This window comes from Corella eumyota, chromosome 3, assembly GCF_963082875.1.
Source record: "Corella eumyota chromosome 3, kaCorEumy4.1, whole genome shotgun sequence".
Classification (NCBI taxonomy): Eukaryota; Metazoa; Chordata; class Ascidiacea; order Phlebobranchia; family Corellidae; genus Corella; species Corella eumyota.
Window position 1 is genome coordinate 2,180,259 of NC_137492.1, and position 21,874 is coordinate 2,202,132.

The 21,874-nt window shown below is 32.4% G+C and overlaps 2 protein-coding genes across 3 annotated transcripts; one reads left to right on the forward strand and one right to left on the reverse strand.

The window, feature by feature from the left end:
* Positions 1 to 5,016: 5,016 nt before the first annotated feature.
* Positions 5,017 to 14,320, forward strand: LOC145744857 (uncharacterized). The gene is made up of 10 exons (XM_082562817.1): positions 5,017 to 5,253; positions 5,537 to 5,650; positions 6,041 to 6,251; positions 6,541 to 6,773; positions 6,953 to 7,099; positions 7,279 to 7,486; positions 12,847 to 12,934; positions 13,015 to 13,143; positions 13,241 to 13,372; positions 13,502 to 14,320. The coding sequence occupies exons 1-10, from the start codon at positions 5,161 to 5,163 to the stop codon at positions 14,172 to 14,174; spliced, it is 2,028 nt and encodes a 675-aa protein (XP_082418943.1). The 5' UTR covers positions 5,017 to 5,160; the 3' UTR covers positions 14,175 to 14,320.
* Positions 14,321 to 14,539: 219 nt separating this feature from the next.
* Positions 14,540 to 21,062, reverse strand: LOC145744515 (carboxypeptidase E-like). Of its 2 annotated transcripts, none has more exons than XM_082562371.1 (15): positions 20,902 to 21,062; positions 20,165 to 20,282; positions 19,373 to 19,478; positions 18,893 to 19,002; positions 18,582 to 18,694; positions 18,413 to 18,522; positions 18,037 to 18,204; positions 17,611 to 17,763; positions 16,885 to 17,058; positions 16,485 to 16,697; positions 16,111 to 16,213; positions 15,727 to 15,866; positions 15,428 to 15,527; positions 15,158 to 15,270; positions 14,540 to 15,084 (listed from the first exon to the last, which is right to left on the reverse strand). In XM_082562371.1, exons 1-15 carry the CDS (start codon positions 21,011 to 21,013, stop codon positions 14,866 to 14,868), a joined length of 2,052 nt encoding a protein of 683 aa, XP_082418497.1. In that variant the 5' UTR covers positions 21,014 to 21,062; the 3' UTR covers positions 14,540 to 14,865. The 2 variants fall into 2 exon arrangements, with proteins under 2 accessions (XP_082418497.1, XP_082418496.1); XM_082562370.1 differs by having other exon boundaries at positions 14,552 to 15,084; positions 16,485 to 16,703; positions 16,891 to 17,058.
* Between the last annotated feature and the right edge of the window lie 812 nt (positions 21,063 to 21,874).

Genomic DNA, 21,874 nt, shown 5'->3' on the forward strand with positions numbered 1-21,874 from the left:
TTCGTACAACCATAGAGAGTTACCATTTGATATTTAACACCACGACTTACCGCTGTAATGATAAAGCGTTATCGCCAATTTAGTTTTTAAACTTAGCTAATTTCTATCCACAATGGCATTAAGGTATAGCTAATAGCAGATAAGCTTAACCAAATGGTAAGTGAGCGTGTCACAAAATCATTTCTTTCAAGAGTTGCAAATATTGTTGGGTTGGGAAAAGTGCTTATTAAGCATATGTTAAAGGGCGATCGCGTGCGATTTTAAGCACACTAAAGTTGCCCTTTTATCGGTGAGGTAATGGTAATATTCGTTAGGCTTTAAGTTAGGCGAAGAGTTTAAATTTTTGTCAGTTTATTTATTGAACTATTAACCCTTTTTTACTAAGTTTAAACTGACGTAAGATTTTGGATTAATTTTTTCCCACGATTTGAACAAATACGAAATTAATATTTGTGTAAAAATTTCAAACACAAAATCAGACATAATCCTCAGAAAAAAACGAATTTTAATTATTTTTGAAATGATCAAAAACATCTGCATAGTTCATAACAAGACGTAGTAATTAACCAGACCATGTGTGTATGTTAATGTTCGTTATAATCCCATCTAAAACCAAACAAAACATCATAATTCGGATTACCCGATTCATGAAATTTCTTTTAATACTGATTGATGGCTGACCTCTTTATGCCTTTAACATTAACAAAAACTTTAAACTTTTCGTCAGAAAAACTAAAAATTATGGCTTTTTCGGAAATAAAATTACTTATATTTTTGGCTTTAACATTTTAGTTTTGATAAATGTTACAAAGGGCGTTTTGCACAAGGTTCTTTGAAAAAAGTTATAAAAAATTTGGCAAGGATCTTAAACAACAATTGATCCAGTTTATACCATAGGTGTATTTACCCTTTTAAGGCATCACCAATATATAGTGTTGCTCTTTTTGCCTATAATCTTCACTCAAAGCACCCGTTAAATTTTAGACTGACATGTAAAAAGAACACCAAATCATTTAAACAAAGTAAATGTTCCAGGATTACATTAACCTACCGTAAATAAATATGAGGTTTTACCCGAGCAAGTTTAATTACCATCAGGTCCTACATTATACTTACAATACATCAATACTAAATATCATTATAAGTCAAAAACCAACACAAGGTTTCATTCAATCATATTTTATATCGGCACACCCATTTTTAAGACCCAGTAGGGTGATATAAAAATACCCAATTTCAAACCTGTTTTTTTTTAGTTCCGTGACAAAATTAAACAGTCAGTTACTATTATGGTTTATACGACCACCTTTGGGTAGGTTCCAATGCCTTAATATGGCAAGGTTGCAGGTTTAAACACGTGCTATTAGGTTAATGCGGCTTTTGGGGGCTATTATTTCGGCTTAGCAAAACACGTTGTCGTTTATATTTAAAATTCGTTGGAATTTAAAACTTATAGACACGCGGCTTTAACCCTGTTTTAGGTTTAAATTTAAAGAATGTTTTATTAAAAACTGTCCTAAAAATTTTAATGTAAAAACATTGGATATCGAAAAATATTTTTCGTTATTGTTTTTAAGGGCGTTTAATCCTCGTAACTGTATGAACTATGATTTAGAGGCGCCCTTGGGCGAATATAATTAAACCATATCATCCCAGTTGTCGATATTCATAATAAACCAAGGTAATCCAATACATTCTTTCAGTGTATATAAAACAAATTAATAACCACATGATCATGCCTAACAATACATTAGCTTAATTTACTTTAAAAACAAAACAATTATCCTACAAGGGGATTTGATTGTCATTTTTTTAAATAATGTTAAATTTCAGACCTTGCATTTCAAAGTAATTTAAAATTTGTTAAGTGTTAGAAATCAGAGCATTTTTCGGGCTTAAAAGGTAGCTAAAAGAGATATAAATAACAAACTGAAACGGGAGCTTTATTTGTAAACTTTTTTGCACAGATTACCCCGTTTACATAAGTTGTAATTAGTATTTAAAAGTGCATTGGTCTGGCAAATCGTTAACAAAGTCTATCTTCGCCTCATCGCGTCAGATAAGCTTGCGAATTTGTTTTAGCAACATTAACTTATTGACTGTTACAACTGATGCAAGATGATAAGGGAAGGTTGGCTAAACAGAATCCCAATTGACTGCCATGTTATGATCCAACACTCATTATATACCATCAGGTCAACTGATATTTCCTCTCCAATGTTTGGACTCTTAGAATTAGATTTAATTTTGGGTTTGGTGACCATGCCAAAGTTTACTATAAAATCTTTGTGTAAACATTATTATTTTTGGCATGTTTTAAATCATAAAATTAATTTTGTCATTTTTTCCCGTTGCATTATTGTAATATTAATTGTATATCGTATTTATTATTTACTTTTATCAATGCGCGAAAAACCAAAATAAAAAAAAAATTTTCACTAATGCGTGGGGTTTAAGTTTGCATATAGTAATGTCTAGTTATCATACCCATTTGTTAAGACACAAAACATAATTTTTGTTTATTAAAGTTATCTGTAATTTTACAAACCCCCCAAAAAAGTTGTTGGTGTAACTTAGGAAACTTGATTCGACCATGTCTTGTAACTTAACCTTGTGACCAATTCCCGATGCTATTTTGTTTGGGCAAATGAAAGTGAATATTTCCTTTTATTTGTGGTAACTTTTGATTAGTCATTTTTCACCCAAAAAACTTTTTCTTATGCAAAGTCTGTTGATGCATAGAACCTGTTTACCAACCTTTGCAAACAAAGAAGAATGTTACTAGTATTACAATTACGGACGCACCACCATGTTCTATTAACCTTACACCATGAGAACCCCGAGTTTAAAGCCAGCCGCCGACATTGATTTGTCGATGGGAAAAGAATTTCTTTTCAGGCGACAACAACTCGGGTTTTTCTATCAACAATGGCGCGTGGACAAGTCACGTGACTTTATTTTTAGGGGCCACCACCGCAGCGAAAACTTCAATCGAATTTTCAAATCTTGTCTTTCTTTATATAGTCGGTGTTGATTACAAAATTTAAAGTGGTGAACAATTAGAGGTTAAAAAATGTCTTTCAAAGACTTGTACAAATTTATGTCTGATTATAAAATGTGAACTATGTTGATGTTACAAACGGTTACAGCTTTAAATTTTTTCGTGCAAAATTTAGTGATTATTATATATTAAAAAAGCTTTACATTTTGCAAAAAAATACTTCTAAAAATTTGCTTTAGTGCAGCGTCTTTAAACCACTTCACATATCTTAAATAACAAGCGGGTAACTTGAGTAGATTGATTTCCTTTGACTTTGCACAATTGCGGGCCGAAATGCATTCTCTTCACCACGACATTCTAAATACGGAAACAATATTGGCGAAACTCTATCTCCATTACCAGCTCGTGTCCAAAAAAACTACTTGTGTTTGTTGAAAAAGTGCTGGTCTTTCTGGCTGCTTGGACAACAATGACAATTTGTCAGAAGTCTGCTTGTTTTAATTGTGTCGGACTGAAAGGGTGTACAGGACAAAATATGCGCTTTTAGTATGCTTTATATTAGTACTTGTTCAATCGGTCTTTGTCAGACGAACTGTAGCAGTTTATTTAGCCGTCGGAGCCGATTTTTACCTGGAGACTTGAGAAACAACCGGTTGTGTCTTGAAACCTGATCACTTTGTTTATTTTGCATCGATAATGGACATTATTATTTCTCATTATATTGATCGATGGTAATGAAAGTAACGGAGGGTGCCGAAAGATGATTATTTTTCAAGAGTTAACCTCGCAGTGCGTTTCATGCTTGACGTAAATTCTGACTAACTCCGTCTTAAAATCCGCTAGATTTTTTGGCGTGTTTGTTTAAACGGGTGAAATTTTTTCCGTAAGTTGTTTACCTGGGTTATTTCTCACGTTTACATCAAGAGTTTTTCTACGCACGTTTTGTGGGTCGGCGTTCTGGTCGAAATCAACCCGGCAAGCCAGCACACTTATCACAGAACAACACAATGAAGAGATAGACGAGCAGGTAGCACGACACCACTTGCGTTAGCTGTGCCATAACGATAGTTAAACATCGAACCCTTTCAAAGCGCCGAAAACACAACCCCGAATAGCGAGCGACCCCTAGAACAAAAGACAGCGCAGAGGTCGGGCCTTGATAATTATCTACAAATCAATTTGTGTTTGCTTTGGAGGCCTGGAGATGAAAAAGATTACCTGTCGCCTGACCTAACGAAGGTTGACAAGTTCTGTTATTAGATCTCGCCAACTGCCTCTGTGGTTTGCCACCCAGCCAGGCTTTGTAAATACAAAATAGATGTGTGTTTATAAATCGGGGTTAGATCGATGTTTGGTAATTGTATTGTTTCAAACCAGTGAACTCAATTAGTTGCCTATAACTTAAAAAATGACTTATCCAAATTGTTATTCTAATTCTTAAACTTAGTTTAAAAATACAAATTTAGAACTTGTTTTTTTTTTTATATAATAGAACGTCTTTTAATGTAAAATATTTTATTTTTAAAGATAAAATTTGATAGCGCATATTTTGTTTGCTAACGTTGGATATTGCCCTAGCCTACGCCTTCTAATTCTAGGAATTAAACACTTTACCAACGGTGAAATCCCGATCTGATTGATAAGATTGTTTGATGGCATATGATACTACACAGAAAATAATTCTAGTGGATTGATCTGAGTGAAAATAGGATGTTTACTCTAAAGCGCGCTTGTGGTTTCAAATACATAGATGTTGATTGCCGGACTCCGAATTTCCCACTATGCGTTTTTCCTTTCGTGAGAGCGAGCTTAAAATAGGAGAGACCCTCAAAATAAATCACTAATCGCTCATTGCTTGTCGTGCGCGTACTAGGTAGTTGTAAAAAGTGTTTGGCGGGTAATTCAGTAGCAAATTTCGGTGAAAAATTAAAATGCTTCCGAGGTTATATCGTAATAAAAATTATTTTTTTTTAGTTAGGGAAATTTTATTAATTTATGTATTTTTTTATAGAGAAAAAGTTAGAAGATTATTATAAAAAAGAATAAGATACAAATGGTGAAAGAAAACGAATGTGATAATAAACCGACTTGCCTTCGAACTATCTAAGGAATTTACGAAACGGATTTATAAACATATTATTACTTACAACCAAACCAATATGAGAAATTTGATCAACATTCTACAAGTTTTGATATTTTTTACTTTTATTTCAATTTCACATCAAAAAAAAGAAAAATCTAATTGTGATAAGGTAAGTTTTTTTTACTTATTTTTTTTTTGTTTTTATATTAAAAAATTTAATAACTTACAACTAGTTTTTTAGTAATTTATTTCTAATGTTTATATAATTACATTTCTTGAAGTTCTCTTCTGTAGCTCTAAAAATAACAAATTAAAATTATAAACCACAAAATTTCGATCAATTTTAATTCATTTACCACTAATCCTATAATTATAATATTACTTTTACTTTTAAATTAAATGCTACGCACTTCATTATATTTTCATTATTATTTAATTTATTTGTTATTTAGATTAAAACTGATTCGTTTTTATGGACGATGAAACGGGATCCACCCGTTTATTTTTTCGGTACAATTCATGTTCCATACACTAGAGTATGGGACCATATTCCTCAAAATTCAAAGGTTCGTCTAATTACTAGTCGGTCTTTAATAATCGACAATTTAGCGATAATTTTACAATTATTTTGGAGGATATTGGACATTAAAATTATAAAATGATAATAAGGCTTTGTCTGAAAGCATAAGGCTCGTTTTTAAAAGTGTTTTAAAACAACGAAGTTCTTCATAGATTGATTTTTAAAAGAACTTGATATTTAAAAGCTGTTTTTGAAGTATAATGACATTTTATAAGACATTTTGGTTCATAATAGGTTTTTAAAAGTCTATGTTATAAATCAAAATCATGAAAAAACCAAAATTGGTTTTTGAAACAAATATATAACGTTTTAAATTTTTTGTTGTTTTATCGAGATATCGCATTCTTTAAAATATTTTTAATTTTTTTACTTGCAGTTAGCTTTTAGTAAAAGTAAAAATATTTATTTCGAACTTGACCTTACTGATGCCAACACGATCTCGGCTCTTACACGATGTCAGATGCTGCCTGGTGGAAAGGATTTAAGACAAATCTTGCCAGCAGATTTGTACCAGAGACTTAAACAACATTTGGACTACGTTAAAAGAGCAATGCCACACTGGATATCGCCTGAACAGCAAGGCAAAGGTGAGATTAAGGGGACTGGTACAGTGCTTAAGCATTTTCTACACTTTAAATAAATGTTCTTGGCCAATTTTTAGCATTTTTGAGTCGTTACTACATTCAACAAACATATTTTCGTCGCTTATCATCTGAATTACACTTCATTACATTAAAACCTACTTATGTAATTCGATTTTTGCGCATTAATTTGACCAATCAGTGTCAATTACAACGACTGATTTAAATCGAATTATCGGATTTTAAATTTTCACACCACAGTTTATCACAGTAAACACATTATTTCGCTTGACAGGCTTATATCCTGATTACTTGTTCGAAGCCATCGCCGGCAACTGGGAACGAAAAAGGCCGGTTTGGGTGATGCTAATGGTCAACTCACTCACAGAAGCTGACGTGAGGTCCCGGGGGATACCGGTGCTGGACTTATATCTTGCTAAGCAGGCTGATCGTATGGGAAAACAAGTCGGAGCCGTGGAAAAGGTCGACGAACAGTGCAAGCCTCTGAACGGATTAAATATGACACAAGTAAGTTAAATTGTACAGATGTTGATAAAGAGATCACAAAAACACAAGAAAAATTACAGACATTTTTTGAAACCAAAATAGTTAAATATCTATACCTCATAAAAAATTTAGGCTTTTAAATAAATTGAATTTTAAATTTCTTTCTATCAAGTTTAAATCGATTTTTACCAAACTTTTAGGTTTTATTTGCTTTAAATCACACTCTCATGATGCAAGAAAAGATGCGGAAAGGCGATCTAACAGTTCCTTACACAACTGATGATCTAATCAAACAATATAATTGTGGATATCTTGATTCTGTTATTTTCGATCGAGAATCTTCTCAAGTAAAATCTTTTTCATTTAACTTTTAAAAAAAAGATTTATCACAAGTTATTAACCAAACTGCATTTGTTTTTTAGGCTAAATTTTAATAAATATTTTCTAATTCCTAATGGAAAGATTATTCAAGAACTCTCCAAGAAAGCAGTGGATATATTTTAAACCATTCTTTTTCTTAATTTAGGTTCCACAAATGAAAAATAACGAAACTGGTCAAATCCTTGCAGAGGACACAATTGACGAGGACACTGAAGACAGTGCCATGGCAATTGATATCGACTCTTACTTTAAAAACGAATTGATCTATCGACGAAACGAGCGGATGGCTGAACGAGTTATAAAGCTTTTAAATGAAAACCCAGACCGGAGCATGTTCTTTGCCTTTGGTGCAGGTGCGTTATACCAAATTACAAAACTTGTTATTTAGTTTTCTTTGATCTTAATGTATGTTGTTACAATACGTCAATTTAAAGGCTAAAAGCAATGCGATAATGAGTAAATTAATGCAATGCTACACAAACACACCCCCCTTTTTTCGAGCAACTATCAATCAACTATGTTGCACTTATAATTTGGCGCCAAGTGCTAGTTTTGTTCATTACCCCCATTACGCTTGTTGCTTGTTTTGTTTAGTTGTTAAGACATTGTTATTGAAGGGAAATAGTTTAACGTTGGTGCGCAGCGAAAATCAAATCTTGTGGTTCGTTAAAGAACTTATTTTAAGCCAAATGTTTTTGTTAAGTGTTTTCCAAATCTATAATTTCTCGTAAAGAAAAATGACTCAGCGGGTGACATAAGATTTAAGACTACTTTGAACCGGCGTTATCATAACATACTTGAAACTAAAATTCGAGCAAGAATTTGGTAAAATAAAAAGCTTCTGTACATGTGTTAGACAATGTCACGTATAACACGGTGTTAATAACCATCTTAACCAGCTACTTTACGTGGATACAATATAATTACACATGACCTGTGGAATAGGTTTCTAGAAAGTCGAGGAATGATCGTCAAATTATATCATACCGATTGGTATACCAGGAATCATCAAACATTTTATTTTATCTAGTTTGAATGCAAGATATTGCGGTTTTGTAATCATTACTTTTGTTGGGTAAATGGCCACCTTTTACTAGAGATTGCCCTTGCCCAAAAACCGCAAATCGTTCATCTACAAATTACAAAACCACTTTGAAGTGTACGCAGATCGGTATCTTGATATTATCGGATGTATTTATATAACTTCTATTTTAACTTGGCCAGGAATATTAACTAGTAAGCAGCCTGTGTTAAGGTATGGACTTACAATATTTCAAATTCTTTGGACACATATTATTAACACGCCAATTCGTAAACACGCGACCTAAAAAGGGCATGTTGACTCTGCGTAACAGCTTGTCGTTTTCGTTTGGTGTTCTTTTTGTTTGTTTGGGATTAATGGCAAATTTACGGAGATCTCGCTAATTTGATTAGGGATTATCCAAAATTAAACCGTTTCCGAGACGATTAAGGTTAGTGTAATACGGAACTGGCATACATTGACAGATTGTCTAATTGAATATATTTTTCCTTTTTTAATTACAAATTTTTCTAGTTTGCTTGGTTTAAAATTGTTTAAAGTTTTGTATTTAATCATTGAATAGTACAATGGTGGTTATCAAAATATAATCTTCAAACATTGAAATTTACCTTTTGACCAACACTACAACAACAAAAATATCAAATAAAAAGTTTTTGTTACATGTTATCACAACATACCCCAATTATTAAAGTTTTGTTGTCATTGGGCCACGTTTTATGATGTTTTAATACTAACTTAAATATCAGCGCGGTATAATACGACCCTATAGCTAAATAAAGGCGTTTTTACTACGGATCGAAATTTCTCCATTCTTTAGATATTACGATCAAGTAAATATTGGTACTGGACATTCAATGGAATAGTGACTATAGAAAGGTTGTAAAAATAAGGACTTACATTACGAAAACGGAATATAACATTTACGAATTACGTAAAAAAATCTAAAAAAATCTCGTATTGCGTACATTTCACGTCGAGTCATATATGTTTAGTTATATAGCGTTAAAACCATTAGGCTTAATATAACGAATACGTCAAATGATAGAAATATATATTTGCTTAAGAATAACAAATAGTAGAATACATGACATGCAGAAGCTTTAACTGATATTACGTTTTACAAATCCTGACATGTTTGAAGATTTTTATATCAATATTAGTGGCTAATTCTGGACACACAATTCCAATTACCTGTGCGTAAAGGTGCGTGAACTGTACGGAAGATCAGTCAACATTTAAATATCACTTTGTGTGTTTGAACACCTAAGCAAGTTGCTAATTTATAACAGGTATCAGACAGCTCAATGTTTGCTTCGTAGCCCAATCTCAAGAGCTGAAGGTCGCATCGCGATTTGGACCATTGGTAACTTAACTGTAATCACGCAAAGGTTTACAAGCCCTCACGCGATAGCAAGTCAATACTTTTTCCATAAATAAAGTAATTTGCGAAACCGGAGAGGGTCTTATTTTAAGCCCCCGTTTAAAGAGGCACACGTCCTTCCTGTGGGCGCATTAAAGTGGGTGGGTCACATTTTGCGACAAGCCGTGTTCGGTTAAGCGAAACTAAACATAAACAACAGACGAAATGGCATTCTAAAAAGGTTTTTTAAGGGGGCTTGGCCGTCAAGGGCTGCGTTAGTTAATTGAAATTTTAAAAATGTTATTTTTTGTCCGCTTTTTAGTTAAGCCCATTTTGACTTTGACGTAGTGGTTGCAAAATCTTGTCAAGTATATTTTCTTCTTACTTTGCACGCGAAGTTGGGCACTTGAAACGATTATTGAATTATTTTAAAGGCTTTCGAACTTGTTTTTTGCCATATGTTTTGCGGTAAAAAGGCATCAACAGTACGCTCACTTTAATGTGGGAGCACAGAAAAACAGGACAAGGCGTGTGACTCCATTCTTTTGCGGTCTTTACCGGTTCTAACCCACTGAGAACTTTGCCACCTTATCCTTTCGGTATTTTCATGCACTTCACAATGCCATTCACCCACATCGTCGAGTCTCGTTTACTTATAGCTTGGATTGTGTTTGGTTATCAGGGTCTATAGGCGACAGGATATCGTACAACGACGCCTAAGTTCTTGGCTCCTGATAATATCCGTGAATTCTTTGCATATGAGAGCAGTTATGGTATGGAACTATTAAACCCTGTGCATTGGTTGCATTTGGTAGATTGTGGGAGTTATGCAAAATGGATTGTAAAAAAAAACATGTGGGTTTTATAGAATTGGACTTTGTTCCGCTGAAACTGCAAATTAAATCACATTTTTGAACTAACCAACGATATCGTTTGCATTGCGGTTGAAAAATTTTATGTTGTGGTTGAAAATTCCTCTTAACTGGAAACAATACGTTCTTAAGATTCATTGATACTTCTGCAAACCTTTCATTAAAATGTATTTATTTGCAATATGTTTTTTGGAGATAATTCTACGTTTGTAGCTCACGTTATTTAAAAATTAAAGCTTGTTAACCTAAAAAGCATACCCTAAAGTGCTTATTAGGTTTATAGGATACAGTGATATTTTTCAAAATCAGGTTGCAAATGCAATAATTATTTTTCTTGTACCCGAAATATTTCTGTTAATGTAAAGGACCAGCAGACAACGCACAGTAAATGTTTATAATCCTTCTGTAATTGACAAGGTGCTGATTTTCAAGCTGTTTCAACACTGGTATTGTACGTTATGTAAAGCTAAACACATCGAGTACAACTTAAGTTAATTCAAAACTATTAAGAGATAGTCTAAACCGCTACGATGGCACTTACATTCTAGTATGTCGGCACCATCAAAGCAGATCACCTTTTTGTTTCTAGAAGTTTTGTATAAAAAGTCAATACTCGAATTATCCATTATCCCAGATAATAACAAATCTTCTAGTTTTCCTGAATAGAAGAGACATGATAAAGTGGAATACTATCTGTTTCCATTGATCCAGTTACTTTAAAAATCTAATTTTAATGCGAGAACGGAAATCCAGTCTGGTTCAAAGGTTGTTTATTGGAAAACTATTTTAGAACTTTAAGATTTTAAATATATTGACATATTTTATAAGTACAGTTCTCCAAAAATCGTGCAAATATGTAATTCGGGATTTTTTTTCAAGTTTTACCTTAAACTTAGCCAACAAAAAAAAATTGCATTTTCAAGTGCTACATGCATACCTATGCAAACATGGCTTATATGTTAAGTAAAACGTTTGATTGGCTTTATTATATATTTTCTACTAATTACAGCTTATTTGTCAAGTGCCAGATTGTGTAAAATAATGTCAGGTACTTTATTCGTGCACGCTTTTGTGTGAAAACTGTAAGGTTTTACACTAACCCAATTGCATGTGTTGGCTTCTTGATAACAGGGTAAGCATATTGGAATTTTATCGCCTTAGGATAAAGCATGTTACTACCAATCTTTAATGAAGCATCAAATACTTAATTGTAAAACACATTACATTTAAACGCCACTCACAATTAAAAAACCGCGTATCTACGCAGCATATTGAAGCTTCTTTTATCTCAAAATTTTGCCATTTGAAGTGCCCGGCAAGTCAAACATGTACATTTATATATCAACAACCCAGCCTATGATTAGTTACCCCCGCTAAGTTGATGTAGTGGGGGGCAGCGTTTTTGTACATCAAAGAAACCCAGAAACACTTTATGTGTTCGATTTACCGAAGTGCACTTGAGTCGCGAATGTTTATTTAGATAAATTGGACGCGATTACAATCCCGATAAGAGTCCGTAGTGGACGATTTAGCGACGTCCTGACATTTGATGTTTCGCAAACCTTTCGACATGATGGGTAGCAACATTTATAATCTGTTTTACTCGATCTGAATTTGAGCAATTTGCGACATTCTTGTTGTAAAATCGGAATTTTTGCTTTGAAGAAATTATATTAAAATTTAAAAATTTGTAGCAAAATGTAATTTGCAAAGTGCAAGAATGACATATATAAAACCCATAGAAAAAATGCTTCATTTTAAAAGTAGTTTTTTTTTATTCCACTCTAAAACTTAATTTTAAAAAAATAGTATTTAAAAGCATGTTAGGGAGCAAATAATTTACCGGTAAATGCATCAACACTCTTTCATTTAACCAAGTGTTCTCAGCCCGGGCTGACCACTTAAAGAATTCGCTTCAAACGAAAAGTTGAGAAGAGATTGCGAAGTGCCAACATACTCGGGTTGATGTTTTGTTTATTTTTCTGATCTAGTTTTTGTCACTTATCGTCTCGCTTTCAAATGTCCACTATTAAACGACCAAAAAGAACCCCGCGAAGACGATTAACTACTGCCGAGAATTTTAAGAATGTTTTATATCAGTTTGATGATATATTTTTGTGTGTTTTTGATAACAAAATTTTACTATATATGCTGCGCGTCCTCTTATAGCCTATGGCCAGAATATAACGTTGTTCAATTGGATTAAATAACCTTTGTGACAATAATTATAATAATTATCTAACAGGTTACTAGTACATTTAAATTAATTTTAACACAATGCATCTTTTTATAAGGCGCCTAATAATCGCATTTTTGGTACCACATCAGATCAAGTTCACAGACTTAATAATTACAATGTTTTTTAATCTTATATTAAACTACTTTGTAGAATTGACGTCAGAAGTTTATAATTTAACAAATTAATTATTTGTTTTCTAGGTCATTTTCTCGGTAACGGTTCGGTGATTGACTTTCTACGTCATAAAGGATACGTCATTGAGCATAATAAAGCTGACAACTCTAAAAAGTAAGTGGAAAAACACAAGACATTTTTTACTGAAAAAACTTCAGTTTTTGCATTTTTTATTTATTTATTTTATTTTTTAGTGCTGGAATAGATTCTCCCCACCCTGATTCGGATTCTAGTTCATTCCCTATCCCAGTAGAATGGATGAAAAATGATGAAATATGGACTCGTTCTTCTTCTAATAAACAAAGAAGATCAAAAAGTAGAAGGTAAAACACCAAGTCTACATTTTCCTTTTGGAATAATACCGAATTTAATTTTGAAATATCAGATTTGAGAATAATTTTTTTTTTTTTAATTTTTCAGAATGTCAAATGTTGCTCGTTCAAGAAGTAGATCACGTGGTAGAAATAAGAGGAGGAGACAGGGTAAGCGGAAGAACAAAAATGACGGATCTGCCGGATTGTCACAAGATCTGTGGATGCGATTAGGAGAAAGGTAAAAACTTAATCTAACCCTAAGTTGAAAATGTCCAGATTACAGGGCCTTTAATTTAAATTTTACTTGGGTTAATATTGTGAATTAATAATTTTTTTAAGTTGTTAACAATATTTTTAATATGTATAGCCAAACAAACAATAATCCTCAAATTGAACACCGCGAGTCATTTAACTTTGCCAGCGATGACAATATTCACACCCAAATCCGAGTAATCAATCGTTACCCAACCGCTTTTCCACCTCACGTGTACGATCCTCCAAAACCCAATCTACAGAACCTTGATTATCAGTTTAGTTGGTCGCCTTATTCAGCAATGATACCAAAAGAAAACACTGCAGGTGGCAGGGATCGAACCCAAGGCGACCGTATGCCGTATTCGAAAGAACGATCAGGATTAAGTATGGAGCTATGGGCGGAGACTTATAAAAATACTGGTAATAGTGCGATGTCTATAAGTAAAACCCCGCCTATTACATTACTTATACTTATAACAATTTGTTCGCTTTGCGCGACAGAGTTATTTAGTTTGTCTTATACAAAAACTATTATACCTGAAAATGAAAAACATTCAAACACCATTTCTTCAATTAAAAACGACGCTGGTTTAAATTTTAAACTGCTATCAAGTGATTTAAAAAATAACGAAACTTTGTTTTCAAAGTGTATTCAACATTTATTATCTTTAAAAAACAATTTAACTATTTTAAGTTTTAACCAATTCGGTTATTTTAAATCTTGTTCGTGGGTGTTGTTATTTGTTTTTGAAATTTCGTTTTTTAAATGCGAAAATATCAGATAACAACAACACACTGCACTTTTTCACTTTTTTGTTGTTTTTTATTTTTTCTTGCGTAAATCACTGTATTCCGCCTTCTTCCATTTATTTTATTCTTTTTAGTTTCGTTGACTTCATTTTGTTTTTTTAGTTATTGCAAATAAAAATTGATAAACACTTGTTTAATTAAGAACAGTCTAGCCTATTTTTTTTTTTTTTATCATTTTAGTAGGTTTGATTTGGAAATAAGATCATGATTATTATTATCTCAAGTCTGCCACTTAGCGATAACAGATTTTGCAAAATAACCTTTTTTTATTTGTGCAAATTTCACCATGGGCACATTTCGAGATTTAACTTAAGCAAATTTTTGCCTAAATCGGCGTTCTTCTTAAACAAAAAATTACGCTTTATTTAGATTTAAGTTCAGTTAAGCAGTGTTATAAAGTAGTGGTATGTATAGTATTAAAAGCCGTGTATTTTAAAACAGTCATTGTAAAAAAATTCTTAGACTATATAAAGTTATATTTCTACAGAATCATATTTTTGTTCAAAATTTATAAAAAACTAGTAAAAGTATGGAATACAAATGCTTTATTACAAAAACTGGCAAAATACAAAGCACCCATTGAAAAGAACAAAAAGCATTCAAGAAATATATCAAGGTAACTAAAATCAATTTAACATTAACAATTATGTAATGTAAATCTTTAACTTAAGTTAGTAAGGTGTCACTTTTACGTTGCTTAAGCAAAGTATTGTCAGTGTCAGTAGAACGCACTAAGTTAGTTTCAGTTGTTTGTGTTATATTTAAATTTGAACGAGTATTTAATTCGTTTGAAGGCAATGAAGTTGTAAGTTCGGTTGTACTAGTAACCTGTTGTTTTACTTCGTATTGCAAAGGCGTTAAGAGGGTAAAATTCATGATTTTACTCTGTAAATAAAGCACAACAATATTACTTTAAACATACATGCACTTAGGCTCGGTTTTTCATATAAAAGCTTACCTCAAAATTTGATGTAACTGTAACGTTTTTAACTTCTGTTATAAACCCTTTCTTCGATGCACTAACTACATAAGAACCAGCCACTAACAGCCTCCAATACTCGCCAGTAGATACTAAAAAAAGCAAACGTTAAAATTAATCGTTTGGAAAATAAATAAAAAGTAAAACTCTAGTAACGGTGGTTGTTAGTTAGGAATGGGTCAAACATTCCCAAATTATATATTTTTCAGGCAGAACCTATTTGTTAGAAAAGCAAAAATGTTTAAATACTTGTTGTTATGTCGTGATTAATCCCTTGAACATGAATAACAGCATCACTTACTCCTACTCCATTCTGATAAGTTACTTGTCCTTTTATTCCCATATGAGCCTGAAAATATAAAATTGCATAAACCAATAGGCAATTACTGACAACCTTTAGTAAACAAAGTTTAAAATATGCGCTTTGAGAACTGAATTAGCGTTTAGCAGTATCTGGTATTTAATAAGTAACTTTGTTACTTATAGATATATTTAGTCAATTAAAAAAAAAACTTTTTTCGATTTGAAAATGTTTACAAACGATTTACTTTTTCGCTGTACGAAAGCAGAGCTTCTTTGTTACTTATCCATTCACTCTCTAGCACCTCTTTTGGTGGAAATTTATCACAACCAATTTCAAGCGTCGTCTCAAAACAATTCGAATGCAAATAGTTAAAATCTTGCATTCCTTTAGGTAAAAAATAAACATTAGGTCTATAGTTAAAGGACATATCTGGAGCAATGCTATTCTATGCCTTTCAGACATATGTGGCCATTATTATTGTAATTTTTGTTAAAGATAATTCTAAACGAGAAATAATTACATGCTATGGCAATACTTCTTTTTTTACATAAAAGATTTATATGACATTACATTTTTTAATTATGTATACAACACATATTATATAATTCCGGCATATTTGTTAACTTACCTCCTTGTAAAGTATACCACGCTGCTCCGTTCGTTATTCCGCCTTGGTGTCCAAAATTTTCCCCACAGTCATTCAAAACAGGGTCCGCCATTGTTCCGTGGTTCTAAATGTTGTAAAATTTATTTAAATAAGAAAAGTTGGACTTTAGATGGTTAACACTCTGGATTTCTGTTCAATTTTATAGGTTGTTTAAATACTATTTAAGCATCTTTTTATAGAGTTTGTGTTGGCTAATTGCCTATGGTATGTTTTTACAGGTTTTTATTTTAATTAAAAAAATTTTCCTTGATATTTAAAAAACCTAAAAACAGAATTTGAAAAATGTCTCCATTTCATGCCATTACACCTGAAAGGGTTAAAATCCCATTTCCTACCTCTGCATAAGTTGAGGAGAGATCTCGGAACACGGCGTCATCCGGACACCTGGAGTATCGGGATGCAGGTGATGTGTGCTCCTTTAAAAACGTCATTGGTCTCCTTATTACATCATAAGGATAATTAGCAACTAATTCACCTCCGTGAAGTTGGGCGGAAAGAACAAATGGATAATTTTTAAGCCAATTTATTACAGCATAAATCTCTGGAAACTTGCCCTGTTTTAAATAAGATTTGGATAAAATCTTGTTAAGTACGTGAATATATATATACACTGTAATTATTAATGCTAAAAAACTTCCAAAAAATACTATTTATTTACAATACAGCCTTACAAACAAAAAAACGTGTAAAACCAGTTTAAAGTATTTTTTCTCTTTTTAACTTTTGAAATGTGACTCTTACCTCTGGATGCCTTTTCTTGTAGGAACGAGGAATTGGTATATGGTTGTTCGGGCCTCTTCCTGTCCTCTCATTTCGAAGAACGATCGGTGTAAGATCAGGAAAACTTCGATTTAGGTCAAAACCTTTGGCTGTATACCTTCCAGTTAGCCAGTCTCGTGTATGTTTTGTCTAAAAAGTTCTTGTTTTTTTAATTTTTGGAAAAATTTGTGCTTAAAATCACATTTACATTAAGATCAAAGGCCTGTTCACACGACAAGGTAACGTTGCGCTGCGTTGTGCTGCGTTGCGTTACGTAACTTCACGATAAAAGTATACCGCTTACAAAATCTTGCGTAAATTTCGCTCCAGCTACAAAACTTTACGAAATCTTACGTAACTTACGTACGTGTGAACGGCTCTGTTCATTTTAAATGGTTGTGAAATCTTGCATTACATTACGTTGCGTTACGTGCGCCGTGTGAACGGGTCTTAATGTATTAGAATTAGAATTTGTTACGCTGGTCATGTCTCAAGTTGCATTTGTCCAACTCAAGTGTTTGTTTCTTTTTGATATGTAATGGTGACTATACCATGGTATATTATTAAACTATATTAAAATATGGTGGACCAGTTTGAAACCATAAATTGGTCTGGCATTCCCTTCTACTTTATCATTAAATATATATGTTACGTATAAAATACTACCAACAGTGATGTGTACGAGATCACAAATAAGTTTACCTGTTTTGCAGCCTTAGTATAACCGTCTGGGTTCATGCTCGGCATAATATGAATTCTTGTTGATGAAATTAAATTTCTAATTCTTTCATTTCCACCCTTCCATTCCTGGCACAAATATTGGGCCAAAACGATCAACATTTCGCGACCTAAAGCCTGTTTACAATAACATGTTTGTGTTGTATGTGACAAGGAATTAACGCCAAGCATTTTTAAGTTATGTGAACATTACTAAGTAATACATTTTTGTTGTGTCATGATGTTTTTCAAATTAGTTTATACTTTAAAATTGGGTAAATTTAATCTAAAATAATACATATAATTTACACGTTTATTTCATTTATTTTAACGTTTATTAATGTGTTGTTCACTTACGTAAAGTAAAAGACAAGACTCTATTTTTTAAACATTAGAATAATTATATTTTACCTCATTGCCATGAATTGCTCCGATCCATTTCATTTCTGGTTCCAAAAATTCGTGAGCTCCCGGATTATCAGAGAACTCGATCACCATTAGAGGGCGTTTTTCAATCGATTTACCGACAGTGTAAAGACGAGTGATCTCAGGACATGTTCGGAATACTTGTCGGAGAGCCTGTTTAGTTTGTCGAAAAATTGTTTAAAGTTTTTTTGTGTAAAGTCGTAACTGTGATTTAGAATACAATAGTTTCTACTGTAGCTTAACAAAAAAGACCATACAAGGTTATAGGGTTCGATTACTGCTGCTTGCACATCTTAGAAGGTATAAATAAAACACTTAATATTATGTAAATAAATTACTAGATTACAAACTACTAGATTACCCGTTTCATTTTTACTTCGGAATGATGTCTAAATTTAATCGGTCGCAGTTTATTTGGCTTGATTGTTTTTCTTTGATTCCATTTATTCATATTTGATTGAGACAAGGGAGCTAAAAATATTTATAAAATTTAAAACACTTCAACAAAGTTTAACAATTTTGAGTTTTACCTAAGACATCTTTTACACCACGACAAACTGTTTTTAAATGACAATCTAGAAAGTTCTCGCAACTTAGAAACTCTGGCCAATCTATTTCTCTTTCTTGTAGTATGTCAACACATCTAAAGTTGGATCATAAAAATGAATGTTTTTAAATGATTTTTATATTATAAGACTGTAACATTGGTTTGGTAATTACAACCAAAGTATAGGACAGCGAATTAATAAATTGACATATACTTTAACTTTGAGACATTTGCTAGTAGCATATTTTAGCTCCACTTTTTTCAGATAAGTGCTTAGGAAATTTAGACACAAACCTGTTTCTTACTGTTTCGCAGACAGCGTTGCAAGCTGATATTCCACTTACCCTAAGTCGGTCCATGGGAAAGCATGTGGGTGCCAGCACAGCACATGATAGTTGGTAGATCTACAAGTATGTAGTGGTAAAAATATGAACAGTAAAAAAATCGAACTTAAATGTAAATAAATTAAAAAATTTAGTTGATTTCAACCTAAAATTAAAGAGAAAATGGTGACATAAAAAACTGGGTTTATATTGCGATCAAATCGACATTGCCTGATAAATCTGCTTATGACCATTTCTTATAACGTTATTTCACTAAAAAACTGACTAAAAGCAGTTTAAACTGGATAAAAATATTGCATCACCAGCTTTTAACTTTTTATTTAAAGTAAAGCGGATTTTTATTTGATTTTTTAAATCAAGGTATTGTAGTTACTGTTCGCGTGCGCTTATATATTATGACGTCACAAATAAAGTAGCGCGAACCAATCACCTGCAGTTCGCACAATTGAATTTCTTCTAGATTTCTTGTTTGATTTTGATGAGCAAAACTAGTTTGTGGTGATCGATTTAAAGCGGATGAAACTTGAGTTAGAAACCTGTAATAAAAATTATTTGAACTATGACTCAGTTAATTGATGGAGTTACGAAATTGTGTCGCAATAGTTTGCTCGTTAGGTAGCAGAACTAAATTTGGTATATTTTTAAAACTTGGACCATTTCTTTAAAAGTGATTTGCTAGTTTTTAAAATATCGCGATTGAAAGTTGCAAAAATCAAAACAGGAGAAATTCTTAATGCCAGCCCGTCACGTGACGCGTAACGTTTGCCAACCCCTTTATCTTACCCAAAGGCACTTTACAACTTACCCCTTCTATCTTTTAAACCCATTACGTCACATAACGCGTAACGTCGGCCAACCCATTTTTTTTACCCAAAAGAACTTTACAACCTACCCTTCCATCTTTTAACCCCATTACCCTATTACACCCTTACCATTCTTACCCCTAACAACTCCTTTACACCCATTGCAACCTCCCCTTAACTCCCTTACCACAACAAACACCCCCAAAAAACTAAATATCGGTAAAATGTTGGTTTAAAATTTTGCTTTGCAGAAGTATCGTTTTATCCAGTAAATTAAATTTTAATAATATTTGCAGATATTTTACAAGCCAAACCCGTAATTTATTGCTTGTTTATTTAACTAGACTAGTTTCAATCGTAAAATCCTGAAATATCATGACTCAGTATTTTGTAACTTGTTTGTTGACGTAAAAACTTACGAATAAGCAGAACTTTGTACGACCTCCTGCTGGTTTTGATGACCGAGAGAGTTAGGCAAACAAATCCACTTTTTTTCTAACTTGGCACAAAGGGGAATATTGGAGAACGAACACTCTTCTATACCATAGAAAAATTGAAAAAATGTGAAAAATTATAGCGTCGAGTTATATTATTTAACATAATTTTTTAAAGCCTATTTATTGGTTCAATATTGCTTTTTTTAACCAGTCGTTTGCTTTAGTTAGGCGTTCATTTTCACCACACAATTACGTTGACATTACGTAAGACTGTCTTACCCCAATCTGCTAAATCAGCAGCTTGCTGACAGTCTAGTAAACAATATTAAAAATATTCGTACTTAACTGTTTTAGGATGAACGAAAAAAAATATATATATTATTTTTTGAGGTTATAAAATAATGATAACTGATCGTTTTTACATAGTAATTGTCAACTTAGAGTAAGAGTATATTGTAAAAAAGTAATAAGTCAATTGGCAATAACCGAAAAATTTTACATAACATTAACTTGGTATATATACCCATTCAAGAGACTGGTTTAAAAATAACCCTAGAAAGTAATATTGTTACAAAGCTGGTTTCCCAATAACGACATAAATCAAATTCTAAAACAAAAAATAAGTTTTTATTCCCCAATAATTTCCCAAATGCCAAGCGTCCTGTTGTTAATTCTAAACTGACATTTTTTACAAATTTTTAACAATTATTATTTCCTACTTGATTCGCCATGAAAAGTGGTTTCTCTTGATCGACTTGTTCCTAAACCTTTTCCTTCTTTAAACAAAGCTATAACCAATAATACCACTACACCTAACCTTATAACCAACATGATTTTGCTTAACTTGAGTCTAATTTCGATTTGCAAAGCCAGATTTGATATGGAGTACGCTTGGTCGGCGGGCTGTGTCGGATTCTTGTAAACAAGTCTGTGTCAATAGGGACAATTCTCATTACAAATAAACATTTTGCGCAAAATCGGGCTGCTGGTTGACCGATATACCAGATCCAGGCCAAATAGCACCGTGAAAAGTTACAGACCGGACATCAAATAAATAAGTAAGGTCTCATGAATAGTAATCAACTTAATTCTGGTATATGTGACGGTCATATATCTAAATTTTTTGTACTTAACATTTATAGAAATATTGCATTAGTCTTGTCGCTTATACTTCAACACAGTTTGACGTTTTGCGCGTGGTATAAAAGTAAAGGCAAATTTCCTGTGGATTTTTATTAAAATTTGCTACATTTTCAGTTAACTATAATTTATTTTGTTGGTTAAATTACTGTTAAACAATTTTAATTAATTATTTTTATAGATTAAAAAGCAGTTTATTAATATTTTAAACGAGCATTTTACATTGCTTGTTTTTTGAGATATTGCTGTGTATAAAATTGCGTAAGACTGTGCGCAAAAAATCAGTTTTTTAAATTACAATTTTAACGGTTAATCTTTCTAATTTTTCCTTTCATTTACCACAGCTAACTATATATGCAGAATACAGCATATAACTATATGCAGTCGTTGTGATACTATATGCGCATTGATTTGTTTAAAAAATTTGAATAAAATACATTGAGTAGAACCGTTGCATACAAATTCTATGCAGTGCCAGGAAAAAACCGTGCATTTGTTAATAAGCACAATCTTTACCTCCACTGTGAAGAATAAGCTGCCTTGTCCAATGCA